The 24,571-nt window shown below is 40.8% G+C and overlaps 1 protein-coding gene across 1 annotated transcript in view; it reads right to left on the bottom strand.

Annotated features, from left to right (window-relative positions):
• Nucleotides 1–2,063: 2,063 nt before the first annotated feature.
• Nucleotides 2,064–24,571, bottom strand: part of tmtc2b (transmembrane O-mannosyltransferase targeting cadherins 2b) — an 83,865-nt gene continuing 61,357 nt past the window's right edge. Inside the window, exons 6-12 of the mRNA XM_004568261.2 lie at nt 23,016–23,200; nt 21,915–21,993; nt 19,123–19,244; nt 14,702–14,783; nt 12,293–12,407; nt 8,799–8,862; nt 2,064–4,466 (exon numbers count right to left, since the gene is read on the bottom strand). Coding sequence (XP_004568318.2) covers nt 4,287–4,466; nt 8,799–8,862; nt 12,293–12,407; nt 14,702–14,783; nt 19,123–19,244; nt 21,915–21,993; nt 23,016–23,200 — 827 coding nt within the window. The 3' untranslated portion in view covers nt 2,064–4,286. The remainder of the gene's footprint in view (nt 4,467–8,798; nt 8,863–12,292; nt 12,408–14,701; nt 14,784–19,122; nt 19,245–21,914; nt 21,994–23,015; nt 23,201–24,571) is intronic.

Raw genomic sequence — 24,571 nt, forward strand, 5'->3', positions numbered from 1 at the left:
ACAGACCCACATTCACACCTATGGACAATATAGAATTACCAATTAACCTAACCACACTAAGTGCACGTCTCGGAGAGAACCCACGCAAACACGGGGGAGAACGTGTACACACCCTGGCCAGGTGTGAGGCGACAGTGCTAATCACCGCGCCACCATGTCTCCCTTTTTTTATTATTATTCCCTTTCCTTATTACCAGTGCTATGATCAGAAGTTCATGTTTGCCTTGTTTTAATAACTGCATAAAAATCTACTTGTCTGGTTGCAGACTCCACTGGAAACATGACATTCCCTATTTTAGGGAATGGTAACTATGTGAGCTGACGTGTAATTTCACAGTTAGCAAGCTATGGGAAGACAGTCAAATGCCTACTGTTTCATATAGCAATAAATAAAACTACGTCGCATTTGCGGCGTGACTCCACAACCCAACAAACTGTCAACTTTCGCTATTTGATGCAGAGATTAAGTGAAGCGCACCTGTGTTATGAGAAGAAGAGCCAAACTGGACTGTGAGTGCAAGCAGCGCCCATGCATTCCAGCTCGATAAGGAAATCTGGGCACCATGGTGAGCTCGGTTCATGGACGCAGACCTTCCAAGCAGAACATGTGAGAAACATCACAAGGCAGACTGCTTCGTTCACAGGGAAAGGCCCTTTACTTGTCAACGGGGTCTGAATTGTGGGACGGGTGGAATCGAAACACACCGACCATATGTGGCTCCACACTGCTACCCCTTCCATATGGCAATATTTACATGTCTCCTTTGTTGTACAAAGATCAAAGCAGAGGAAATTCATTTGAGTTGATTTTATGACACATTTTAGCAAATTTACAGGGGGCAACTTTATATACCCTGTAAAAGCTGTTCCACAGCATGGAAGATCACCCCATTAACGCTTAATACAACGGAAATTTGATGTAAAACTCAAGCTGTTGCTCCAAAGTGTGACTGGCAAAACCTTAATATCAATCTGTGACCTACACTATCAGCAATAGGGATGGGTACCGGTGTCCGGTGCTATGATGGCACCGGTTCTGACATAAACGGTAGTAACCAGACCGAAAAGCAGCGCACATTTCGGTGCTTTATTTCGGTGCTTTTTTTTCCTGAGCTGTGACACACTTCTAGCCAATCATTTTACGTTTCCCAGGATAGTAGGCGGGGCCAGGTACGTACGTTCTTCTAGAGCAGAGCTACAGATTAAAAATGCCCAAGGCGAAGCGGTCAGAAGTCTGGCTGTACTTCACAGCAAAATATGCAAACTCAGCAGCCTGCAACACGTGCTTTAAGCTGATACTGTGATACTGTCAAAGGAGGTAACACTTCAAATCTGATGAAACACCTGGCGACGCATAGCGTTTTTTTTTAAAGCCGAGAAATGCGCCGTATGATAGCTTGCTGCGAGACCTCACACCGAGCGCATCTACTGTGCGTGGGTTGCCTGTTATCTGACCCGGAGTTAGCAACATCCCCCAAAAACCCGAAGGGGAGAGTCCTGGCCCCTAGCCCTGCCAGTGTAGCAGAAATGATGAGGATGATGATGCAGCAGCAGCCGTTCTTCTCTGCGTGAGTAGCTTAATGTTGTCCGTGTGTAATTTACGTTGAGTAGGCTAACCACGTTATTACATTAATGCAGTAAGGTGAACTAGCAAACGCCGTCGTAGTTACATGCGGCTGTCTTCTTGTTTGATGGCAGATGCTCCCTTCACCCTGGACAAAAAGGCTAAAATGACCAAAGAAAAAGTGGAAAACAGTTAAACATGAGAGGTTTTTGGACAAAGTTTGTGTTTTTTCCATTGTTTAAGCCCCTGCTTCCAGCCAAGAGTGATACCATATATGCCCCATAGCTGCAGAAAAGGCTAACATTGTTATCTTTTTACAAAAAACCAGCTGAACATGAGAGGTTTTTGGACCAATTTTGTGTTCTCCATCCTTTAAGCACCGGTTTGAGCACCGTTTAAGCACCGGCACCGTTTCAAAAGTACCGATTTGGCACCGGTATCGGATAAAACCTAAACGATACCCATCCCTAATCAGCAATAATGGCTGCACAGGCACTCGTCAAAGCAGAACACCATCAATTTATTGTGGAAAAACAAACAAAGAGATAAGCAGACAAACAAAACAAAGAGAAACACCACTGGGAAGAAAGGTCTACTCTGGCACATTGTTCATTTTATAATACAAAAAGGAGAAAAAATGGGGCTACAAAGCTCGATAATTTATACAAATACAACAACTTTCAAAAAAAAAATTTAATTTAGTAAACGCTCCATGAACAAGTTTCTGCAATAGCCCACCGCTTGAGATCCCTGAGCAGAGACACAGAGTGAAACATTTTTTTTCTCAAACACCTTCATTAAAACAAGCTGACAGTGTTTCTTCATAAACACTTTATATATACATGTGATAATTACACGATATGTCTGATGTGTGTGACATACGGTGCTAGGAATTAATGTGAACTGTGAATCTTCATCATAGCTAAAAACAGAATGGTGTTATAGCATTGTGACTGTAACAAATGACATAAACTCAAAAAACGTTACCATTCGTTGTAGACGCTGCTCTGTATTTACCCACGACGGGCCACATAACTGGGTATTTACTCCATAATGACCACAGGAGTAAACATAACAGCTGTCGTTTCCTTCTTTTTACATCTAAAAACACAGTACCAGCTGGTTCTGCTGCTAGTTAACACAGAGCAATAACTTAAAATGAAATAAACAAAGGACACGGATAGCTGAGAGGTTTGTGAACCAATAACAAACAAATTATTCTAAATATGGTATATGCTGATACCTCTGGGAAGGTGCTGTTTCACTTGCTGACAATAAAACAAACAAATTACACAGAATATGTACAAATGAGACTGAAAGACTGACAATGTGAGAAATACTGTAATAATGTAAAAAGCCAAACTTGCTCAGTAACGCAGTCAAATTCGTGTCTGGCTACTTTTTTGCTGCTTTCGATGATTTTTTTGATACTATACACTATGTAGGTATATATTAGAATTAATTTATACACACACGCACACACACACACACACACACACACACACACACACACACACACACACACACTAAACTTACTTATATCAACATAAAGGCATTAAAATATTTCCCTCAAATGCACCATGACTGTGCACTGTTCTGTGGTTAAAAGGTGTGCATCAGCATAGTTTTTGTATTTGGTTAGAAGAACTCCTTCATCTGCTTAAGGTCCTTACACACTCTTCTATAAAAGCTTCGGGCATGTAGCAAGGCGGTGTACCTGAATCTACAGTACCTACCTATTTTTTGTCTGTTACTTCCACAGGAAGGTAGCTTAACATTTCTATGTATAGTTTCTTAACTGCCATGGTGACTTCTTAACCAATGCAGAGAAGATCTGTAATGATAAAAACACTTCCTGCTACACTCATGAAAAAGATATTACACCTTTTAAGTCATTACAATGCAAATTTTTCTTCACTTTTTGAGCTTAACTGCCAAAATATGCTGGGTTTTGCAAAGCGGAACATTTGCAGAGGCTACCGTTGTGCTGCAATGGCTAACAAATTCAATTCCCTTTTTCAAGTTGTCACCGAATATTAGGAGAGTGCTACAAATGGTTTGCAATAATAGCAAAGTGTGTATATTCTAATGAACAAATTTCATCACCGAGACTATGAATCAGTACACAAGCTGGAGAGTTGAGATATAAATTTAAGTTGTGATTTTGAATGTTGTTAGTTCTTCATGTACTGTCTTCATGATCAAAGTGGAGTATTTGGTCAAACCAAGAACTTCATTTAATGGTGTTGGAAACTACCCGCTCCCCCCCAGTGCAGCGTTATGAGATCCTTTCCTCTCTTTTATCTCTAATATTAAATTTTACCCAGTTCAACAATTCTTTTTGAGAAACCTTTCAGCAGAATTGCTTAGTTTAAGTATAACTCATCTCAAATGTTAAAGGATGTACCTGGTCTTACTTCAAGTGCTTTAGTTATAAAGGAAAAAAAGCCTTAATTTTGAAAAAAGTACTTAAAAGTCCAAATACCACATAACGTCTGCCAAACTGTGAGCAATGATTGTGAGGAAAGCTGCTGGCCTGAGGTGTATGCGAAGCTCAGGAGTCACTAGGAGAGCTGTGTGGTACAGTCACGGCCTCTTTGAGCAAACATTCTCCCTGAGTCTCTTCCATCCTTTCTGGATGACAGGAGCAAATGAGGAGCGTGTAGGCTGTCCTTTTCCCGGGTCTGGTGTGCAGATGGCGAGTAGGCGGGATCTCTTGAGCTCAGGGGCTCGTGGTCCTCAAGCCCTGTTTCTCCATGATGTTCCACAGCTTACGCAAATTGGACTGGGTGATGGCATCATCTGGTTTTAGTTGAAGTGCTCGGAGGTAATTGGCTTCAGCTTCTTGCAGCTTCCCATTGAGGTGGAGGATTGCCCCAAGATTCATCAAAGCTGCAGGGTACTGAAATTTAAGAAGAAAAAAGAGAGCGATCTTAGTTATTTTAGGGTAAGACCAATTGGATTCAGAGATTAAGCTCAAAAGACAATGCAACAGTTTATAAACTAGTGTAGTTGGTACAAACACAGCTGCCTGGGACATAGCAAACGGGAGCTAACATACACATAAGGACAGTGTTTTAACTAGAGATATGTTTTAATAAAAAATTCAAATTTTACTACATCCACGGGCTGATAAATAATGCACATAAAGTCCATCTGTTCACACTTTGGGATGTACATAATTTAATGGAAATGGAAAAAATTAGTAACAGTAACTTGTCTCTTATGACAAAAGCAAGAGAAAATGCCAGAGGTGAGGCTTAAATAAAGAAAGAAATTTTTTAACACAGTGGTTTCTGTTCGTCTGATCACCCAGACCCTGTTTGGAGTTTGGTAACCATGCTGCTTTGCGTGTCTCTGTGTCTTGTCTGTGGCCGTAGATGTCAGAGGGAGCGACCGCGACTTTGAAGTGGGTTGAGATGAATATACTGTTTATTCCCGTTAGTGCCGAGGGGCAAAATCATCAGCGGTGCAATGAGTGAGTCATGAGGACCAAACTACAGGAAATGTGTCTGGGGTGCAATCATGTCAGGAGGATATCCAGGGCTAGGGAAGGGCCACATCTGATCACTATTTCAGTTTGAAATGTGAAAAACATGTCTAATCGTGTAGTGAGGCTACTGCTTCGGACTATTGTGATTTCTATAATTGTAATTCCTAGAATACGAGGATGTTAAAAAAAAAAAAAAAAGACTTTTTTACTATAACGATCATCACATGCACGTCTGACTTAAAACATGCATGATTATGATATTTAAAGAGGTGAACAATTTCTTTTGGTCCATTAGGTAACCCAAAGTATTTCTCTTGTTGAAAGAGCGAACGGAGAAATCATAATAGATGAAGACTGAATAGATGACACTGAATCTATATCAACATTTAAGTAACTCTCCAAATAAACAACCCCAGATGAATAACTGGACAGTTTACATTCTTATATTAATGTGAATCTGGAGTTTAAGTGTCACACTTTTAAGCACAGAAGCTCTCCTAAGAGTGTTAGCCTTTGTCTCATATATTCCCAACTACGAGGAATTGTGTGAACGATGCCGTTTGCTGGACTGTTCGCTTACAAAACATTTCACAGTTTTTCCAGTGCCAGAGTAGGATGAGTGATGCTCCATGCATGATCTCCATTTTAATGAGAAGGAGAGTGCTTTTCTCTTTGGCAGAATTCAACCAGTATAGCCCAACTATACCACAGTCCCCTTGAGAGAAAACCATTTTCTGCTGTAAACACATTCAATTCAATTCAATTCAATTCAATTCAATTCAATTTTATTTATATAGCGCCAAATCACAACAAGTAGCCTCAAGGCGCTTCATAGATACAGAGAAAAACCCAACAATCATATGACCCCCTATGAGCAAGCACTTTGGCGACAGTGGGAAGGAAAAACTCCCTTTTAACAGGAAGAAACCTCCGGCAGAGCCAGGCTCAGGGAGGGGCGGGGCCATCTGCTGTGATTGGTTGGGGTGAGAGAAGGAAGACAGGATAAAAGACATACATAAAATGTAAAACATAGAACACATGCATGGCCCAAAGGAAGGACTGACACGACCAAGACCTCTACTGTAGCTCGTTGGAGAGGGTCTTTCTTTTAATTTAAAGCATCCTGGCAAAACTAAATTTGTTCTGCTAGCAGCCAGGGTTCTTGAATTTAATGGCTGGGGTAGTTCTGAGGCACTCTAAATTACCTTCTTTTTGACCCATCATTGGATGTTTAAATCATAGAATAACCGCCAGGCTTCAGTTTACAAGTTGGTGCATTTTAAAAGTCTGAAAATTGTGAGCCAAAGTATTTTTTCTTATACAGATGGACACAGTTGACAGTGACAGTGACGACACATAAACGGAGCCACAATGTATTGATGTATTGTGTGTTAACAAAAAACAAAAAATGTCATTGCCCCAGTCTCTAATATATGTGTGAGTTCACTGAAGCAGGTGGGCAGTAAGACTTTAACAAACAAACTCTGTCCAGTCAAAGTCAGGGTTTGAATGGATGGATCCTGGAGAATAGAAGTAAATGTTTTCCAGAAAGCTAACAAAGCTTGTATTCACACTTTTTACCGCTCCCCAGGACACTTGCTGATGAGTGGTGTAACACGTGAAACACTGTGCAGTGACTCCTGGGTAGAAAATCCACAGAGTGCTGGTTTTCTTCTTAGCACAGCTGCAGCATAGCTTCAAAGATTGCTCTTTTCACCCATGCATAACTTAGCAATCCCTGAATTTTGTTTCCCTCCTAAGTCTACCCTGCAGACTCAAAGCTAAAGACTACTAAAAGCCTTTGCTTCTCCCCCTTCTTCATATATCTAAGCCGTTTGTGATTTATACCCCCGTTTCTGCATTCTTCCTAGCCCTTGCAACACACTGCAGAACACTGGCTTGTCAAAAGCTTTTATTTTTTTCTCATTTCCTGCTGCTCTGTAACCTCTCTGCCTCCCCACCCTCGCTGAAATAGGCATGCAGGAGCAGAGGCATGTCCAGATGCAGAGCATATTAGCCTAGACTGTAAAGCAACATATGCTATAGAGGTTGTGAATGTTCAGTGTAAAACCAGGTGTTGAATGACCTGGCTGCAATGACTTTAAATAGCCATTTAAGCAAAGACTATCCATATAAAGTTGGAAACTTTGAAAGGGCAGATGTCATAGGTTATAGAGAGCAACTGATGCTAAGCAAGCATCCAACCCGATTTAGTTTATCTAGATTGAGGGAACTGTAGGACTGTTAAATCCTTTGAATGGAAGGAAGTGTCCTCTCTCCCTGAAAGCAAGCAGACATATGTGCCTAATATAAAACACCAGGGCCTTTGGAGAGCAAAGAGTCAAGTCGCAGTAAAGCATGAAATGACAAATGAAGATAGACAGCGTACGTGGCTTAAGTCAAATCACATTGGAAAGAACAAAGGATACAGGTAAGGAAGATGGATGAAGATGCTAAATTATAATAATGCCTCAGCTGTAAAGTAACACAAATAACAAAAAGTTTCCCAAAAAGTGGACCCGACAGGGGCAAAACGATGCAACTGCATGTGGACGAGGACTACGGAGTACACAAACATCTCGAGACTTTAATTTACAGACGAACTGAACAACACTGACACAGAAATGGTGTTGTGTGTATTTCATACACTCTCCAAACAGTTTGAAGCCAACTTGTTAACTCCAAACTGGCTGTAGTTGTGTATGTAAGAGTCTGTTATGGATTAATGACAAGAACCTGATGTGAGACTCCACAAAATCGATGTGTTATCGATAATGAGTTTGTACTCTTTAAACCTTTCAGAACCCAGTTATGCTTTAAACATGCTCATAAATCATCCTGTCATATATCAAAACTGCAATATTTGATGTACAATACCGACGGGTTTCATTAAAAGCAAAAAATGTATAATTATTATTATTGTTATTTAAAGAACAGTATTTCACATCTCGTTCCTCACTTAGCTGGGCACACGGAAAACACAGCAGCTCTACCTCGGTCTATTGTCGGCAATGTGGAGCACAATAAGCGGCCTATAAACATCTAATCAACGCTGGCTGTGCATTTTGGGTGGAGGCAGTTAACAGTAATTATTTAGACATCAGAAAAAGTATCAGTGGGAACGGTCAGGGATCTGAACAGTTACGCTCTTTGAATTTCGTCATGTATGGAAAAAACATCGAATTCCTCTGTTATACTCAAGTTTTGGTTGCTCCATTTGTCAGTATTTGTTTGTGTTATCCCAGGGTTTATGTGGTCCTAACACTAGACTTTGCTTTGTCTGTATATCATTGTTCAGATATAGTTGATCATTAATCCCAAACTGATTTCTTTTAATCAAGACGCAGGAATAAACAGGGTGACCACATGCCAAACATACTTTGCTCCTTCTGTGACCCTCACTTAAACAACTTGACCCTCCCTGTCAGAGCTCTCAAAGACTGGATCCCATTCATTTTCAAGACGTCACAGTCCCCTGACTCAGTGTTATTATCATTATTCTTTTCATTCTGCTTACCCTGGCCTCTCCTTTGAAGTTGGTGATGGATGTTGGACAAGCAAATCTCTGGGCATAGTAAAAACCTAGCATTCATCTGTCTGAGCTCCATTGACAATGCATGGTGTTGTGCAAAAGCAGATCAGAGAGTAATAATACTGGAAAGCCACCCAGACTGCGATTGCGCATTGTCCATCAGAGTAAATAGTAACGGGGGAAGATTAGCTAGCTGTGGTTTTACTCACGTTGGGTCTCAGGCTCGCTGCTTGTCCGTAATACTTCTCGGCTGCCTCATTTAGGCTGGCTTGTCTGCAAAAGGAAAACAGAGAGGCGGTCATTACTCATTTTTATTGCTGCTGGCTTCGGATGAGGCCTTGAACCCCTCGTGTTTACTAGCGCTCGAGGGTCAGTGAGAAAGTAACACAGAGGAACAGCATGAGGGATGAGAAAAGCCAATCCAATCGCCCGTAGGCTTCTCGTTCGATAGCATCTTTCGATAACATCTGTGCTGAGCAGTGCACTGCAAGCACTTTCTGTTCTAATTGAACCTTGAGGTCAGGACATCTAGTTCATTGCATACCAAGAAACCGAGGCTCATCTGGAATATTCACTGTACATATCTGTTTACATTTAGTCTGGAAAAATGTGGGTTGCAACACTTGATAGATATTGCGATAGTTAAACTGTGCAAACACCATTAAAACAGAAACGTAATCATACCATCAATAAAAACCCCAAAACCAAAACAGAACAGCAGAGCGTACAAACTGAATGCTCCAAAATATGCTGCATATGCCAAATTGTGACAAAAAGGATTTTTGAGCAGATGGCTTGTCGGCATGAGTCCCTGGAACCAGAAACAAACTGTTCCTGACACGAAAACTACAGTTACAACACGGCTGCATCATCTTCTTTCATAACCCACTGTACTACTGCACATAAGCCGGTGGCTCCTCGGTCACAAAACACTTCCTGTTGTTAACTTTCTGGCATATCAGAAATCACCTTTATGACACACAGCTTCAGGCTGTGCCCTTATGGTAACAATTGCCCAATTAAAAACAATTTAACACTGACATAGTCAAGGACGGAGTCAACAGCGGCCGGCTGTGGAGCCCCTTAAGTCAGAATGATCAAAGGAAGCGAAGCTTTTATAGCCATGCTTTCATTTAGGCTGTCGTGCTTTATTATGAGATCGTCATCTGCGTAGTTCCAGAGAAAAGTCTGGACCTGCGTATACATCTATGTTTGGTTTTGTGAAATCTTAATCCTTTAATTTTAACAGATGAAGGAGATGATTTATAATTCAGAGTTAGAAAAAAATACCTATACCTTATATTTTATATAGCAGGAAAAGAGCCTCCAGAAAAACAATGCGATGCAAATAGCTTGTAGCTCTCTGAGGCTAACGTTAGCTACATACTGGTGTTAGCTAAATGCTAATGTTCTGACGGGTGTCCACGTTTAGTGATCATTTGGTGTCAGTCCATTCCAGTTCACTTCAGCTTACGCCGTGAATAAGAAGATCATTGTGGTGCTATAGAAAAAAATCCCCCCAGTCAGTCGTCGTTCTTCCTCTCAAGACTGTTTGTACAAAACTTTATGGTAGTTGTTGATATATTCAAGTCTGTGACCACAGTGGGTCAACTCACACTGCCAAAGTGTTGTAAATGGATCTTAAATAAGTTATACGTTGTGTTTGCTTACATATTCAGATATACAGAAGAATACGCTATGGCTGGGTTTCTCCCTTTTTTGTTTCAGAAAGAAGCATTTTACATTCCAACAGGGATCCAAACACCAACTCGAGTTGCTGAATTTGTCCTGAGATTATAAATGTGGCTTTCACATCCAACCACAACCATATGTTTGTTTGCCAGCATAATATTTAGAAAGCAGATCCTTCAGAGATGAAAAATGCACAAATCTAATTCCATAATATCATTATCACATTTATAAACACATTAAGAGAGGAGAACTGGAAAGCTGCCACACTGTAACCAGCAGAGCTACAGGACCTCCTAGAGCCGTCTGACTGTGGGTTGTGAGAGCACTGTAGACAGTGAAGGCCGACCATTGGAATAGGAGCTATTGTAAGTCTATACCAGCACAGGAACTGCGAGAGAGGCTGATGACAAAAACAGGCATTAATGAAATAAAAAAATAATAAAAAGTTCTTGTCCATAATTAAAAACCAGTGATCTTGTTGTCTAATAATGCCACCTAAAAAAAGGAGATCACAACAAAGACAAATTCTGCTTGTAAGCCTGACATTGGGCTGCAATTTCAACACTTAGTTGCAGTCATCAAATATTTCACAAAATTTACATTTGGTCTCATAGTCGGTTTAAGATTATGGCACGATAGCAGCGTACAGTACTAAGGGGTTATGGTATGAGGTAAACTGCGTGTGGATAAAGTGCTTGTGTGTTTTATAATGTTTGCTTTTCCCAGGGCTGCCTTTGGAAATCTACAGATTGTACTTTACTCTACGACTTCACAGTGTAATTTTTCACTTTCACTGGCATTTGACATACTCATGGGAAGTACAAGCATGTACCTCTTGGCCTTACTATTGCCCAACTTTTCCTGTCCTACATTCGTAGTGAAAAAAATAAAAGAACTCTTAAAACGAAGCAGATGAAAATTATTAGTTTGAAAGAAAAATAGTCAAAACCAAAAGCCCAAAGGGGTAATAAACGACATTTGCAAATTTGAGAGCTACTGCTCCTCCTTTTAATCTCTTCCCCTCTCCTGTGCAGATTCACTTGTGTCCCCACCAACCGATGGGCTTTCCACATCTACGTCCAAGACAAACACATAAAGAACACGAGCTGTGGAGGGAGTGAGACCCCATGCCAAGCAGGCGGAGATGAGTTCAACCCGAGCGCTGCTTGATGCTCACTTAGCTGCCAGGAGTTTGGACTCTAGGAGAGGCTCTCTACGCCTGAAACCGTTGGTGGTGAAGATACTACACGATCAGCAGAGGTACGCTGAACAAAGCTGAGTGGGAGTGCACTGATGTACTCTTAAGCACAGTAACTTTGCAGATCTCTGGTGAGTCCAGCGAAGCACTTGTCCACGAGTTATCTTTCTTTACAGCTGGCAGTCGTAGTTTTGACAAATATGCAGAGAGTTGCCCACGGTGACTAATTAAACAAGGAAATCGCTACACTGGCTAATATAAAGTTGGAGGTTTATTCAGGGGGAGGGGGGAAGCATTCAGTAAGTTGGCACATAGCTGTATTTATACAATCCCACACATGGCTCTCATTCACAAACAACAGTTTGTGGGCTTTCCTGCTTAGCCTCAACAGCTGAACTTTGCACTAATTTGTAATTATGCGCTCAAATATGAGCACTGGCCAGTGATGGAAGACTGAGACAGAGTGGTATATGTAATTTGAGAGACAGCCCTCTGAGATATATAGCTACACTACGCACTAAGATAAACCAGGAGTTCTAGAGCTGGCACTGCAGCAAGAGAAGAGGATTACAAAGTATAGCCAAGTAAATCACAGAGGCTGAGGAATGGTGTAAGCCCCTGGATAAAACGTGCAGACAGTAGACCTCCCTCTCTCATACACAGCTTTCTTTCTACTCAGCCACAGAAAACTGTGGCCCACCCATCTCATCTAGGCAGAATAAAATACATCCAGTGTCTTTATGCATGCTCTTGCACTAAGGAAATCATCAAACCTGAAGAAAGAGAAAAAAATCACGCCAATCAAAAACATACCTGAGCATGTGGGCTGCATTGAAGACCACATCAAATTCCCCACTGTCAAGGCGTGCAGCTGTCTTTGCCATCTCTGCTGCTTCAAGCAGCCGTGACTCTTCCAACAAAAACTGACCTGGCAGGGCAGAAGGGAACAGCACCATTATTAAAACACTTTGGGATCCCCACAGGGGCACGTAGGGATACACGGCCTCGCAGTGTTTCTTTTGGCCTGGGCAGAGGGACAGACTAGTCTGCACTTGTGACAATATGATGAAACATTAAATATAAGTGCAGCATAAAATCTCTCCTTGGCCATCTTTCAGACTCATTTGTTCAGATTATCAGCCTTGATAGATCTGTTCCCTTTGGATAAAAATGTTTTCAGCAGGAGGGTTATGTCTTATTACGGGTGCGCCTTCCTTGCAGTTAACCTCTGTGGACCAGCCTAATGAGAGGGGATTATAGAAGCCTGACAAGGCCGAGTGCGGGGCGGACCCCTCGGTAAGAGCCAGGTTTAGGGGGAATTAATACACTGTTGATTTTGGTAAGCTCCAATGCTGTGCCAGGATGCTAAACCACCAAGTGAACCCAAGCGCATTTTTTTAATAACTGTGGATGAAACTGGAGCCTTTAGTGCAGGACAAGGCAAGAGCTGTATTTTAAGTGAGTTTTTAGGCTGCAACTGTGCACTAAAAACCTCCAGATCTGCAGTTTTGCACTGTTTTTGATAAATGAAATCAAATCTGTCAGAGACAAACACATCAACTAATAAAACGGACCCGACTTTGATACACAACAGCAAAAATAATATGCTTTTACTTAAAATATAATAATTTTTATCTTTTGCATTATTTCTTAATTGGAGAAAGTACGGCTGTACGACTTTGTCAGTTTAAGCTCATACCCAGATTGTGAGCGGGCTAGCTAATGCTGGAGGACAGATTTCTACGTTTTGGGGTTTTTTCTTTCCTTCGAGCAACACGAAAAAGAACTCGGGCTAAGTAAAAAAACTTATGTTATTTATGTTGAGTATCCTAACAGTTAAAACTAACATTAACACTATATTATTTACAGATTATGTTACACAGTGTATAGAAAGAGAATTAAATGGGACCAAGACCTGATCCCTGGGGAACGCCACGCGAGGTTTTCATGTGACAATTAGGCTGGACAAGAAATAAATAAATGCATGCGTAATTAATTTACTTGACCCTTTAATTTACTAAGTAGTTGGAAATGCAAGTCTAAACATAAAAGTATCACCTATTAATACTATTCCCAGGCATATATGACTCAATTCGTCAATGGAAGTAATTCATTTACCTTAGTAACCAGCAGAATAGATGGATGAAAGCAATAATCAGCTAACTTCTTTACTTATTACATGTTTTTTTTAACTAAAATTCAAAAGCCCCAAATGAGGCAGTACACTTCTAATAATGCTGACTGAAACTCCATTTGTAGCAGGATAGTGTATGCCTTTTTTAATACATAGGAAAAAACACATCACTAGCATTGCTGCCTAAGGCAGGCAAGTGAAAATGATCAAATAAACACAGCTAAATTAAATTCATGATTTTTAGTGCACTCTAAGACCTTTTTTGAAGAGTCTTCTTCAGGCCTGAGGACACTCGGTCTCAGAAACAAAAAACATTTTGAAAAACAAACAACTTAGTCAATCTAAAGTAATGAAAACCCAGCAGTATATGGCAGATCTGATGTGTTTAGCTGTGAATAGATATATTTGTAAATTAAACCATAGCTGTGATCTGAACAAGAAATAGAAATTAATTGCTGCATATTTTTACTTGGGCCAACAGAAATAAGATAAATGATGTTATATGGATGTTCCATATGGATATTATATCTCCTTTATTATTAGTACCGTTTAGTAATTTCTTGAAATAACACCGTCTCTGTGCTCGGATCAATGCAATCCATATCCTGATTGGCTGGATAATTAACCTACACACACAGTACTCAACAAAATGCAAAAATCCACCATTAACCAATTTCCTTAAATGTCACTTGCGACCTGGTGATCACAAAGACAAGGCTTTAAATGCTTTTACAAACTCAAAGGTACTATGAAAGAAATTAAATCCAGGAGGTAATACTGCTGATTAATGGAAAGCTTGAGAAGAGGCATATGCTAAAATTGTCACGTTCTGTACACCCATCAAATCAGTGAACAATCTAAGGAAATCAACCCTGCTTCCTGTGACTCTCGACTAATCAAAAAGAATAAAAACAGAAATGGCAGAAGGGTCAGCCAACTCTGTTGTACAAACAACCGGCTAAGGTGCACAAGTGCTCGTCTTGCACAAGTGCAGCATGTATGCGTGAAATTTCCAAATCAAATATTTGAAATGTAAAAAGAAATCTGGTGTGAGTCAGACTGGAAGGGAAATATATATCCGTGCTTACCATAATGCATGTAGCAGTTGCCTTTTGTGGGATCGAGTTGGATGGCCTTGAGGAAGTACCTCTCCGCTTCTGTTTTCTGCCCCTGAGAGAGATGGATTAAACACAGTCATTATTGTTTCAACTGTTCCTCAAAGCTACTCAGTCTAAAAACACCACACTCGACTCAACAGCCAAAATACCTCTGTGTATACCTAATGTCCCTCTTCCAACCACAGACGTACTCTAACAATAAATCTTAACAAATAGACACGAAACACACGGATCGCTACTGTTACTCTGTCAGGCTCATGTGTCGTCCCACAAAAGCAGACGCTGTCACGTTTAGCACAGCAGACCAGACAGGGTAAAGTCTCATTCATTAAACATATTATCTTTGCAAAGAGCACTTCCGGAGCATAGCTGCAGATTGTCAGTGTGTGTGGCCTAACTGCTATTAAACAAGACAGTGAGTAGCGAAGAGGAGAAAACAGAAAGGCTTGTGTCTATAATGCCCCAAGTACAGGTGTACTGCACACAAACACATATGATTTTTATTTTTGTTTTTATGTTCCAGAAAGAATCCATACCGGAGGGGGGGGCGAGCATAATATGATGTGAAGAAGACACACTGAAGCCCTGCAGACCGCAAAAGCTTCCTCAGGCCCTTTACACTGTGACATGTAACCAATCACAGCTCTAACAGAACCGAGCAGCTGGCCAATAGAAGTGCCAACTGGGACTCTGACACATCGCTGATCTCAGTTGGGCACCAGATGTCATCTGATCAACAATTAACCATGTGCACTCATCGATAAAAGCTGATGCATTAATAATGCAGCCATCAGTATGCATTTGAGAGAGAGATAAAGCCTTCTCATGAAGACTAATATACTAAGGCATTACTGGATTATGCAAAGCCAGTAAAAACAACGTGAATGAGTGGGACACTTAGCGCAGAACTTCAGTTCAGTCATACAGAAGGAATGGGCCCTATATCGTATTAATGACTGCAGACTTCATTTTCAGTGAGCGGTAGATTCAATAAATACAGAAATTTCTAATGTAAACATCTGAGTGTAGTTTCCATTGATGCTGCAGAAAATGAAGCCTGTGCCAAGGACACGTTTAACAGAGCTGATTGAAGTTTTATTCTGAAAAGCATCACTTTTGTGTATTTTTATACTTATATTCACAGATGGGGGAATGCAGACATTTTACCGCCAGCTGCTTTTTTCAACAAAGACCTACAGTTATTAAACCTCTACAGCTTAAACTTTGACAGACTGAAATGGGTTTTAGGTCTAAGTGCATGAAAGATGTGGGCTGTGACACATTAAGAATATTAACAGAGACCATACACAGAATAAGCGAGATGTTGGTAGGACCTCAAAAATGTAACAACTTTTTTCTTTTTTTATTACTTGTTAAAAAATCATTTATTATAGGTCAAAATTAATAACTGTGCTACCCTTTTTAATTTCACCGAATCCCCTTAATCAGACGAAATGATTATGATTATGATTATGAGTGGCAATAAATAGGAATAGCTTTCATCTAAGGTACGACCAATGCAGCACGAGAAAGGGATGGAAGGAACCTCGTCTATAAATGATGACTGTACTCTGTTTATTACTCCATTGTAAAACAGTTAATAAAGCAGGATGTGCTTTAGGACATGAGCTAAAGGTGTAACCAAGTCGCTACCATGTGGAGATATCGTATCTTGGCTTTCTCAGCAAACTAAAAGATAGTTTGATGTGGCTGTTTAGGTTTAATGGTAAGTAGAATCTGTTTAAAGTCTGTTTGTCATTGTCCAACACTAGTTTAGCATGCAAACATACAAACATCTGCTGAGTACATGGGAATACAGCTTTGTCGGATATCTACTTATTAAGCAAGGTGACTTATTGTGCAATATTCTCCTGTTTGTCGCACACTCGCTGAGCTCAGTTGCGCACGCCTCACACCTCAAATCTCCTGATAACATTGGGCAAACTGCAGATGCATCCCTGGCTCTGTGAGTGTCGAGGTTATTATGAATGAAACCTGTACTGTATTAGTTGTGGAAATGACAAGTGAATGACTGAATCCAATATTGTGAGCATTATAATTATAATTATGCACAACCAACAACACATCCTGCTTCTTTAGGGTGTCGGTGAAGGTGCAGGGGGGTCAGCAGGGCTGAGCATGCAATACTGATCTGTGTGATTAACTCTCCCTTTCTTCCCCTGTTTGTTCTTCTCACCATCCACGCCGTCTCTTTGCTCTCTGCGCCTCAGCAGCCACAGAAAGGCTCGCTCCGCCACCCACCACTCACCCTTCTCTGACCCTGCTGCTAAACCTTATATTGCAGCCTCTCCCAGAGGGATCTGAACCTCAAAGTCCCTGACAGCATCTGAAGTGTCTTCATCGCTCACAGTTGTTGCACAGGGAGGGCAGAGGTGGGAGGTGACAGACGGCTGCTCTTCCTGCACTGCTTTGGATCACATTAAACGCCGGAGTCGGTACATATTAAACAACAGCCTGTGTTCACAGGTAACATTTGTCTGACACATTTCAATAAAATCTTTCAGAAATTCCTTTAAAGAATAGAGTCACTGTAAGCCTATCCAAGTAAGTTAGATCCCGTCTTTGATCGCACTTTCATTTGCACTCAAGGGATCACAGGGGTTCAAGACCCCTAAACCATCCATCATGGTCAGAGAGCTACAGAGATTTATCCCTGAAGGTTTGAACTCTACTTTCCCCCAAATCAATAACACTTTTCTAAGTTTCTCCTCACAGCTCACAGACTTCTTCTCTGAATCAACTTTACCAAGTCTTAATACTCTCCTTTAAAGTATTGAGTTATTCCCTGAAACCATCCTTGCTGATGGGTTTTGGTTCCATTGAATTTTTCACAGGGATCATGTCAACTTAATAAGTGAGTTTTATCTGCGTTGCCAGTTGATCTATTCTTTCAGCTGGCAACCGGTCAGCGGACAGAACGGCAAATCAATCCACCGCCAGTGTGCAGAGGACTAATAACAATGATCCACAACTGTACAGCACTTCAGCAACTCAGATGAAAGACAGTTTGTGGTTTTTCTGAAGACTCACAAAATGCAGAAGCAGTCGGCCCGTCCAAGCCTACAGTCTATACAAAACACACGGAAAAAAAAAGACACATTCTTTGTTTTTTTCTTTAGGGGTATATGCCAAACTATTTCCTGGCTGGGTTCAGTAACTTTTGGCACATAAAAATGTTATAACACCACAAAGTGTGGTTTTTACACCTTAGTTTTTGTATGGATTAAACAGCCCAAAAATAACGTGTTAATTAGTGATCCCCGAAGCCAAGCTTTTTATTTCCAATTCATGTGCTATGCTATGCTCACTAGCTACTGGCAGTAGCCAGTGCCATGCAGATATATAAGTGGTAACTGACTTCAAGTTTATTTCCAAGGCTTTTGGTTTTATATGTGTTGACACAAAAAAGGATAACATTATGTCTAAAAACTGTGGAAAAATTGGTTTGCCTGTTAAATTCCTCCACCTATCAGTGAGGATATTCACAAAATGATGATTGAGGAAAAACTATAAATGAAACAAACTTGAAAAGAATTCTGTTTCCATGGAGGAAATAAAAAAGGGGCAGGAAGAGTGCAGCCGTTTGCTGGAAATCCAGATATCACTGCTGCCGGCTCCTCTCATTAGGGCCCAGGCAGTGGATGAAAGGGGTGTCTGCTGAACACAAGGCCTCCACCCTTTTTTTGACCTTCTAAGCAAGCCTCTGTCTGACTTGTTTATTTGTCTTCTGACAGTCCTTTTCAGATCAGACTACTTTTTTTCTCAGCTCTTTTCCGAGTATGTACGTCTTGCTGCAGTCGATCACCGAACGACTGCACGACCAGCTCCTCATAAACTCAAGGACTCTGGAAACTGCTCCTATACTGGAGACGCCTCCATTTTTTTCATTAGTAAAACACAAGACAGGTTTCACTTTCACTTGCTGACCTGGAAGATGCCGGGCAGTGTTAGCTTTCTTTCCATTTAGTGTAGAGATTCGAGCGCTCTCTAGGCAGTTGATTAAGAATACTGTTTTAGTAGCTTCTAGTAACACATTAAAGATGCAAATGTGGAGGCACGACAAAATCAGGAAGTCATTTCGTTTGATTAAACTTTACAGAGAAGCTAAAATGACCCCGAGGACATCAGTGTGTTTGTTTTGCCCTGAAACTTGATGTATTTGCTCCAAAGCAAAGAAAGATGCTATAAAACAGCAAAAGTAGAAATTAACTTTAAATTAATCTCATAAACCAAACACTAAATGTGGGATACACCTTTAAATAATAAAGTTGGTCGCAGGGTAGTGTTTAATCAGAACACTCACTAGAACGTATGATAGCAAACTGAATGGAAACACAGATAAGGGAGGATCAAAACAAAAACAACGTTACCGTCATTGCGAGAAGTTTCCCATAAGTGAGATGTGCAGGAATGTGGTCTGGCTTGGCTCGCAGCGATTCTCTGTACCAAAACTCAGCCTCAGTCAGCTTATTCAGTCTAATGTAGGCCTCTCCTGTGATGGCAAAGACAGCGTCACATGAGGGATCAATTCAAGTGTCAGAGGTTAAAACATCACACAGCTGTCTTTTATTCTTTTGATTTTTATTACAGGGAGGCAACAAATTCAGACTATAATCCAGTCATCAAACTTAATGATTTTTCTTCCAGCACTTTCATCATATTTTAAACACATGGAGTAATAAGAGGCTTTGGAGGATGTTGCAATTGCTTAAACATGTTAGATTCATACTGAAGAAATGATTTATGCTCTTATTTCAGGGTTTTTCCTGAAGTAATTCATTTCAGCTAAGTGTGCTTGATTATAGCAGAAATTCACCGTAATGCTTACAGAACAATAGGACAAGATTTCTCCCGTTGTCCTCCTTCACTCTTCCTGACCTGTCAGACATCATCCGATACCTCCCCCACCACCACATCTGACCCTCTGCCTGCTAAAGCAACACCTGAAATAACAAAGCTATCCAGCAACCCTCGCATGGTTGGAAAAAACTGACTGGCTGGTAACGCAACACAGTAAAAATCAACATCATGATGTATTTAGGGGGAAAGTGTGAATAAAGCCCACTTGTTAAAATATGACTTGTAATATGGTTTATATTTCAATCTACACCAAGTCTTATGAACTGCCAAATGACTGAAAGAGTTGTTTAGACAAGAGGAGACTGAGGTTTGAATTCAGTGGGGATTCAGATTAATCGCTTCACTGAAAAGACAGCGATAAGCAACAGGTGACATACGCCTGCCCACAGCCTTTTAGTCTCATGAAAACACACCTCCTCATATAAGTGATAACATAGAGATACCTCTTTCACACAGACGCATGCATGCATGCATGTAAATAATGCAAATACATATTAATTTTATTCCAAAACATGTTAATATGTTATTTTTTCTCCAGTTATAGAGTGTAGTGGTTTACACATTTGGTTAACTAGTGAAAGATCCCTGTTCTGATGATGAGAGGAGCCAAAAATCCCTTTGGGGTTGTGTCAGGTGTAAAAATCCAACATGCAGCGCTACCTGCTGCAGCGATCCCGTGTGTAGCTATTATTGCTCTACCATTACAGCCTCATGCTGCATGTTTCCATCAGATTGTAGCTACATAATAACAAAACTCCCATCAGCAGCAGAGTGGATTAGGCAGCATTACACCAAGCTTTCCATTTCCATTGGGTCATAATGAAAACCTCTGTGTGTAAAAGTCCTACACCGGTGGTTATTTTAAATGTATATACTGAATTATTAGTTCGAAGGTTAATAAATAATCATCATGTTTACATAGAGGCTTATCTAACCTGCAGTGACTTATAGCTAATCCAAGGTGCTGAGCTGTTTAAAAATGCACATATTGGTCCATTTTGACACGACCTCTTCCTATATTGATTGGCTTAAAAGCAGCCAAATTACTTGACTCCATTTCCTGGCAGCAGACCTCTGTACCTCTGAGATTAGCACAAACATTAACGTGCAATTAGAAGTGACATCGAATCCAAGGAGCTGAAAACCAGCTCCTCGGAGTGGAACATTCCTCAGCCAACCAGAAAGAGCTGGAGCGAGACCAGCAGGGTACAGATTACCACCCAGGTCCGCCTCTGATGAAAGCTTCTGCTCCTTGGCGTCTGACAAACAGCATGAGAGCAGCGCAGTGAGTGAAACTGAAAATAGATATGAGCAGGTGTGCCAAATGTGCAAATCAGCTCAGCGAGGAAACAACGCTAAGCTGCAGAAATCACAGATCTGTGGCTCGGTGCCTCCATTACAGGCGCAACGCTGCTCCTTAATGGGGCCTGAAGCTTTCATCAACATTTTGACATAATCTCAGGAGCTCCGTCGCATTGCATTTTGCCAACACATAAGCAAACCTGTGGCACTGCCTAGTCTGGATTACTTATTGTTCTAGGTTTTCTGTGTGTGTGTATAAGTAGCCTCATATGTGTTTGTGTGTGTGTGTGTGTGTGTGTGTGTGTGTGTGTGTGTGTGTGTGTGTGTGTGTGTGTGTGTGTGAGAGAGAGAGAAAAACAAGCAGGAAGGGCAGAGAAAAAAGAAAAAGCAATGGAGTGCACAGATATAATGAGGCTGAAAGCAGCTGTTCTACAGCTGTAATGCAACAAGCTGGGTTGCTCTTGCAGTGAAAAGCATCTGTTTAACATGACATTGTAAAGCTTCCGATTGTCTACCTCTGTCTAACTGTATGAATCAGATCAGCTGTCTCACACACAGTTTGCTATACGTGTATTTATCTAACTTTTGTTTTTGACCCCCCAAAAAATCTCAGCAACACCAACAGAAATCCTGCTTTTGGCTCGTATTACTAATTTTTATGACACCGTGCCTTACAAATATTTTTTCTTTCTTTCTTTTTACAGGATATTATGGACCTGAATAGTGATTTTTTGAAGTTTTCATGTTTTACTGCCTTTTATAGTAGCCTGCTCTGGAAATCTCAGATCTTTAATGTTTATGCAAGGAATAAAGAAATATAGTCCAAAATAATACACAATATGCAGGAAGTACACGGCCTTTGTACTTTTCTTGTGTTTTGTGAAGCATAAATGTGTGATGACCAGCTGATAATACCTCCAAGACCTCCACAGACTTTTTTCTTCCACAGTAAAAACAGTATCTATTACGCTCATGGTCCTGAAACACGAGCAGCTCTTACCCATCATGTTGTAGAGGCTCTGCGGTGCAAACTGTCGCGGCATTTTCTGTATCGCTTCTTTAAACACAGAGAGGGCCTCCTGTGAATGAAACACACAAAAAAGAAGGTTTGGGACGTTTGCATTAGAGAGCACAGAGACCCCGCTAGAGAAGCCGGCTCTGGGGTAACTCGTCATTCCTCCCATGCAGCCGGGGCCATGACAATATGAATACACAGCGTGGAATTGGGGGTCGCCAGAAGGCTGCTTCATACAGAGCTGAGCACAAAGGCTCTATCCTCAGTGTCACGGCTGTTAAGACAACTAGAGCCGTGTCGCTTGTTGACTTTAGCATGTATAATGTGTTGGTCCGGCAAGTCACCTCAGACTCGCTCAGAGTTTAAATGGCAGAAGGACCTGAAAGTATTTTATTGCTGAAGCAAATGTTGCGGTTAGAGGTCAGAGGAAGTGGGAATGCTCTGTTCCTCAAGGATGCCAACAATTTAGAAAGGCCTTTATTGAATCGGCCGTAGGACCGCTTCATTCCTGATTGAATCAGCAGCATCGGCGCGTATTTTCAATATAAATGTACAGCAAGTGGAAAACCAGTTACTTTAGCCAGCGCTGGAGGTCTTTTGGGGCATGAAAGAGAAAATTTGTTAGAAACAGCCTGAGGAGTATCTGCACATACGCTTTGTCCCCTATGACTGAGACCATTTTGTAACATGTCCATATAAAAGTAAGCTTTTTTTTTTGTTTCCCCAAAAGGCTGCTTGGGTAACTGCCTGCATTTCATCTCAGTTCACTGAGTTCGGTTCCAACATTTACATATGCAGAGGAGTACTGTTTCAACTCCCATGGTAGCAATGGATCTGTTTGTTAGACAAATATAAAAAACAAAGATGAGACAAAAAAAAGATTTATATTACTGCAAATGCAATTGAGACATTTCCTTTTCCTGTTTCAAGGGCGGGTTTTGGGGGGAATTCACAAAAATAAAAAACAGTATTCTTGCCTCCACTTGGTGTATTTTATTGTATCCTTAACCTTTATTATGACATGCTATAAGGTTATTATTGCCTTAAATATGTTCTTAGCATACGAGATCTGCAATCTGTCATTACCTCCTGGTGTCCCTGTTCGTGGAGCAGCTTGCCCAGGTTGTACAGGCAGCTTGTGACTGAGCTCTTGTGGGCGTGAGGGTCCTTCAAATTCTCATCTGGGATATCAGCACAGGTCAGGAAAGTGCGTTTGGCCTCATCTAGGCGACCCTGATTCATCAGGATGATGCCTGTGTTCAAGTAGGCTGCTGTTGGGATCAAACGAAACACAAACAGAAAGCTTAGACTGTTCCTGTCGCTTCACTCGATCGATAAAAGCTCAGTGATAATTGTGCTTACAATGATAAACTGGCATCAGACGCTCCAGTCACAGTGATATAAAGTGATAAAGCACATAATATTGTAGCGTGGCTCATTTATCTGGGATCCAGGATTCCTTCTCCCAACAAAGTCCTTGTTTTTGCCTCTGTTGATTTGAAGCAATGGCTAAAAAAATCATTTTCATTAAACTACTGTTGATGCTTTTCCAGCTTTACTGTATGTTTGATATTTGCACACGTCCCGCGGGATACTTTGAATGTACGTTAAACTTTCTCTTGAACGGTCAAAGACGGCATCTACAGTAATGATCAATACGCAGCTGAAGGGTAATTAGTCTCTGTAGGCCTTCCTCTCTAAACAACTCCCTATCAAGTCTGGCTGCTGGAATAAATTAACTTGAAACAGAAGATCAATCAGGACATATCAAATCAAAAACAAATAGCTAGAAAAAAAAACTCCTTTTTGTTTTTGTTTTTCCCTCCAACGTCCTTGAAAATCGTTATCCTGATGCTTATGTTCTACTCTTCACTCTTCCACCTTACAACAATTTTACCCATTCTGCTTATTGTTGTGCATTTGATGGTAAATATCTGAACCCTTTTCCCAACGACAGGCTGTGCAGACGATGGACGGCAGATAAGAAAAACAGAGACAAAGGAAAACTTTTCCAATTTCGTCAGCCTTCTAACAACTGATTCTTTCTCTCAAAAAAGTGACACAAATCAATAGTGCCTCATCAAAGGCACTATTGGGAGCTAACAGTTTGGCCCAGTTAGCTCCCAATTAGCCAGTGAGTAATAGTGTAACCTTGAAAAAACACACATTAGCTGTTACATTCTCATCCGCCTTCAAAACGTGTGCTGCTTAGGGTAATTAATTAACCTTGTTATCAGCGTTAACAGATTGGATAATTGCACGCTGAATGGAAATTTTCTAGTCTAACTGTGATCTTGATTAGGTGTATAATTAATCTGGGGAATAAAGGAAGAAACTTTCAGGATTGTCTGTTTATCTGTCATTGATTGATGCGCAGAACAACGGGGAGCTAATTTATTTCATGATCAGGTAAGAATGTGATTTACACTAATCAGGGAGCAAAAAGAAAAGAGGTGAAAATATAACAAAAGAAATGGATAAAACTGCGAGGAACTCGTGGTGAGAAGAAGAGACAAAGCAGAGGAGGACAGGACAATGGAGAGAAAAATAAGTAAATGTACAAAGCAAGAATAAAATAAACAGAAGCACCATGGCTTCAATCATAATAAATCACTTAATGTTTATGCTTTATCTGTGGACAT

This window comes from Maylandia zebra, linkage group LG7 (genome assembly GCF_041146795.1).
Source record: "Maylandia zebra isolate NMK-2024a linkage group LG7, Mzebra_GT3a, whole genome shotgun sequence".
NCBI classification, from domain to species: Eukaryota; Metazoa; Chordata; class Actinopteri; order Cichliformes; family Cichlidae; genus Maylandia; species Maylandia zebra.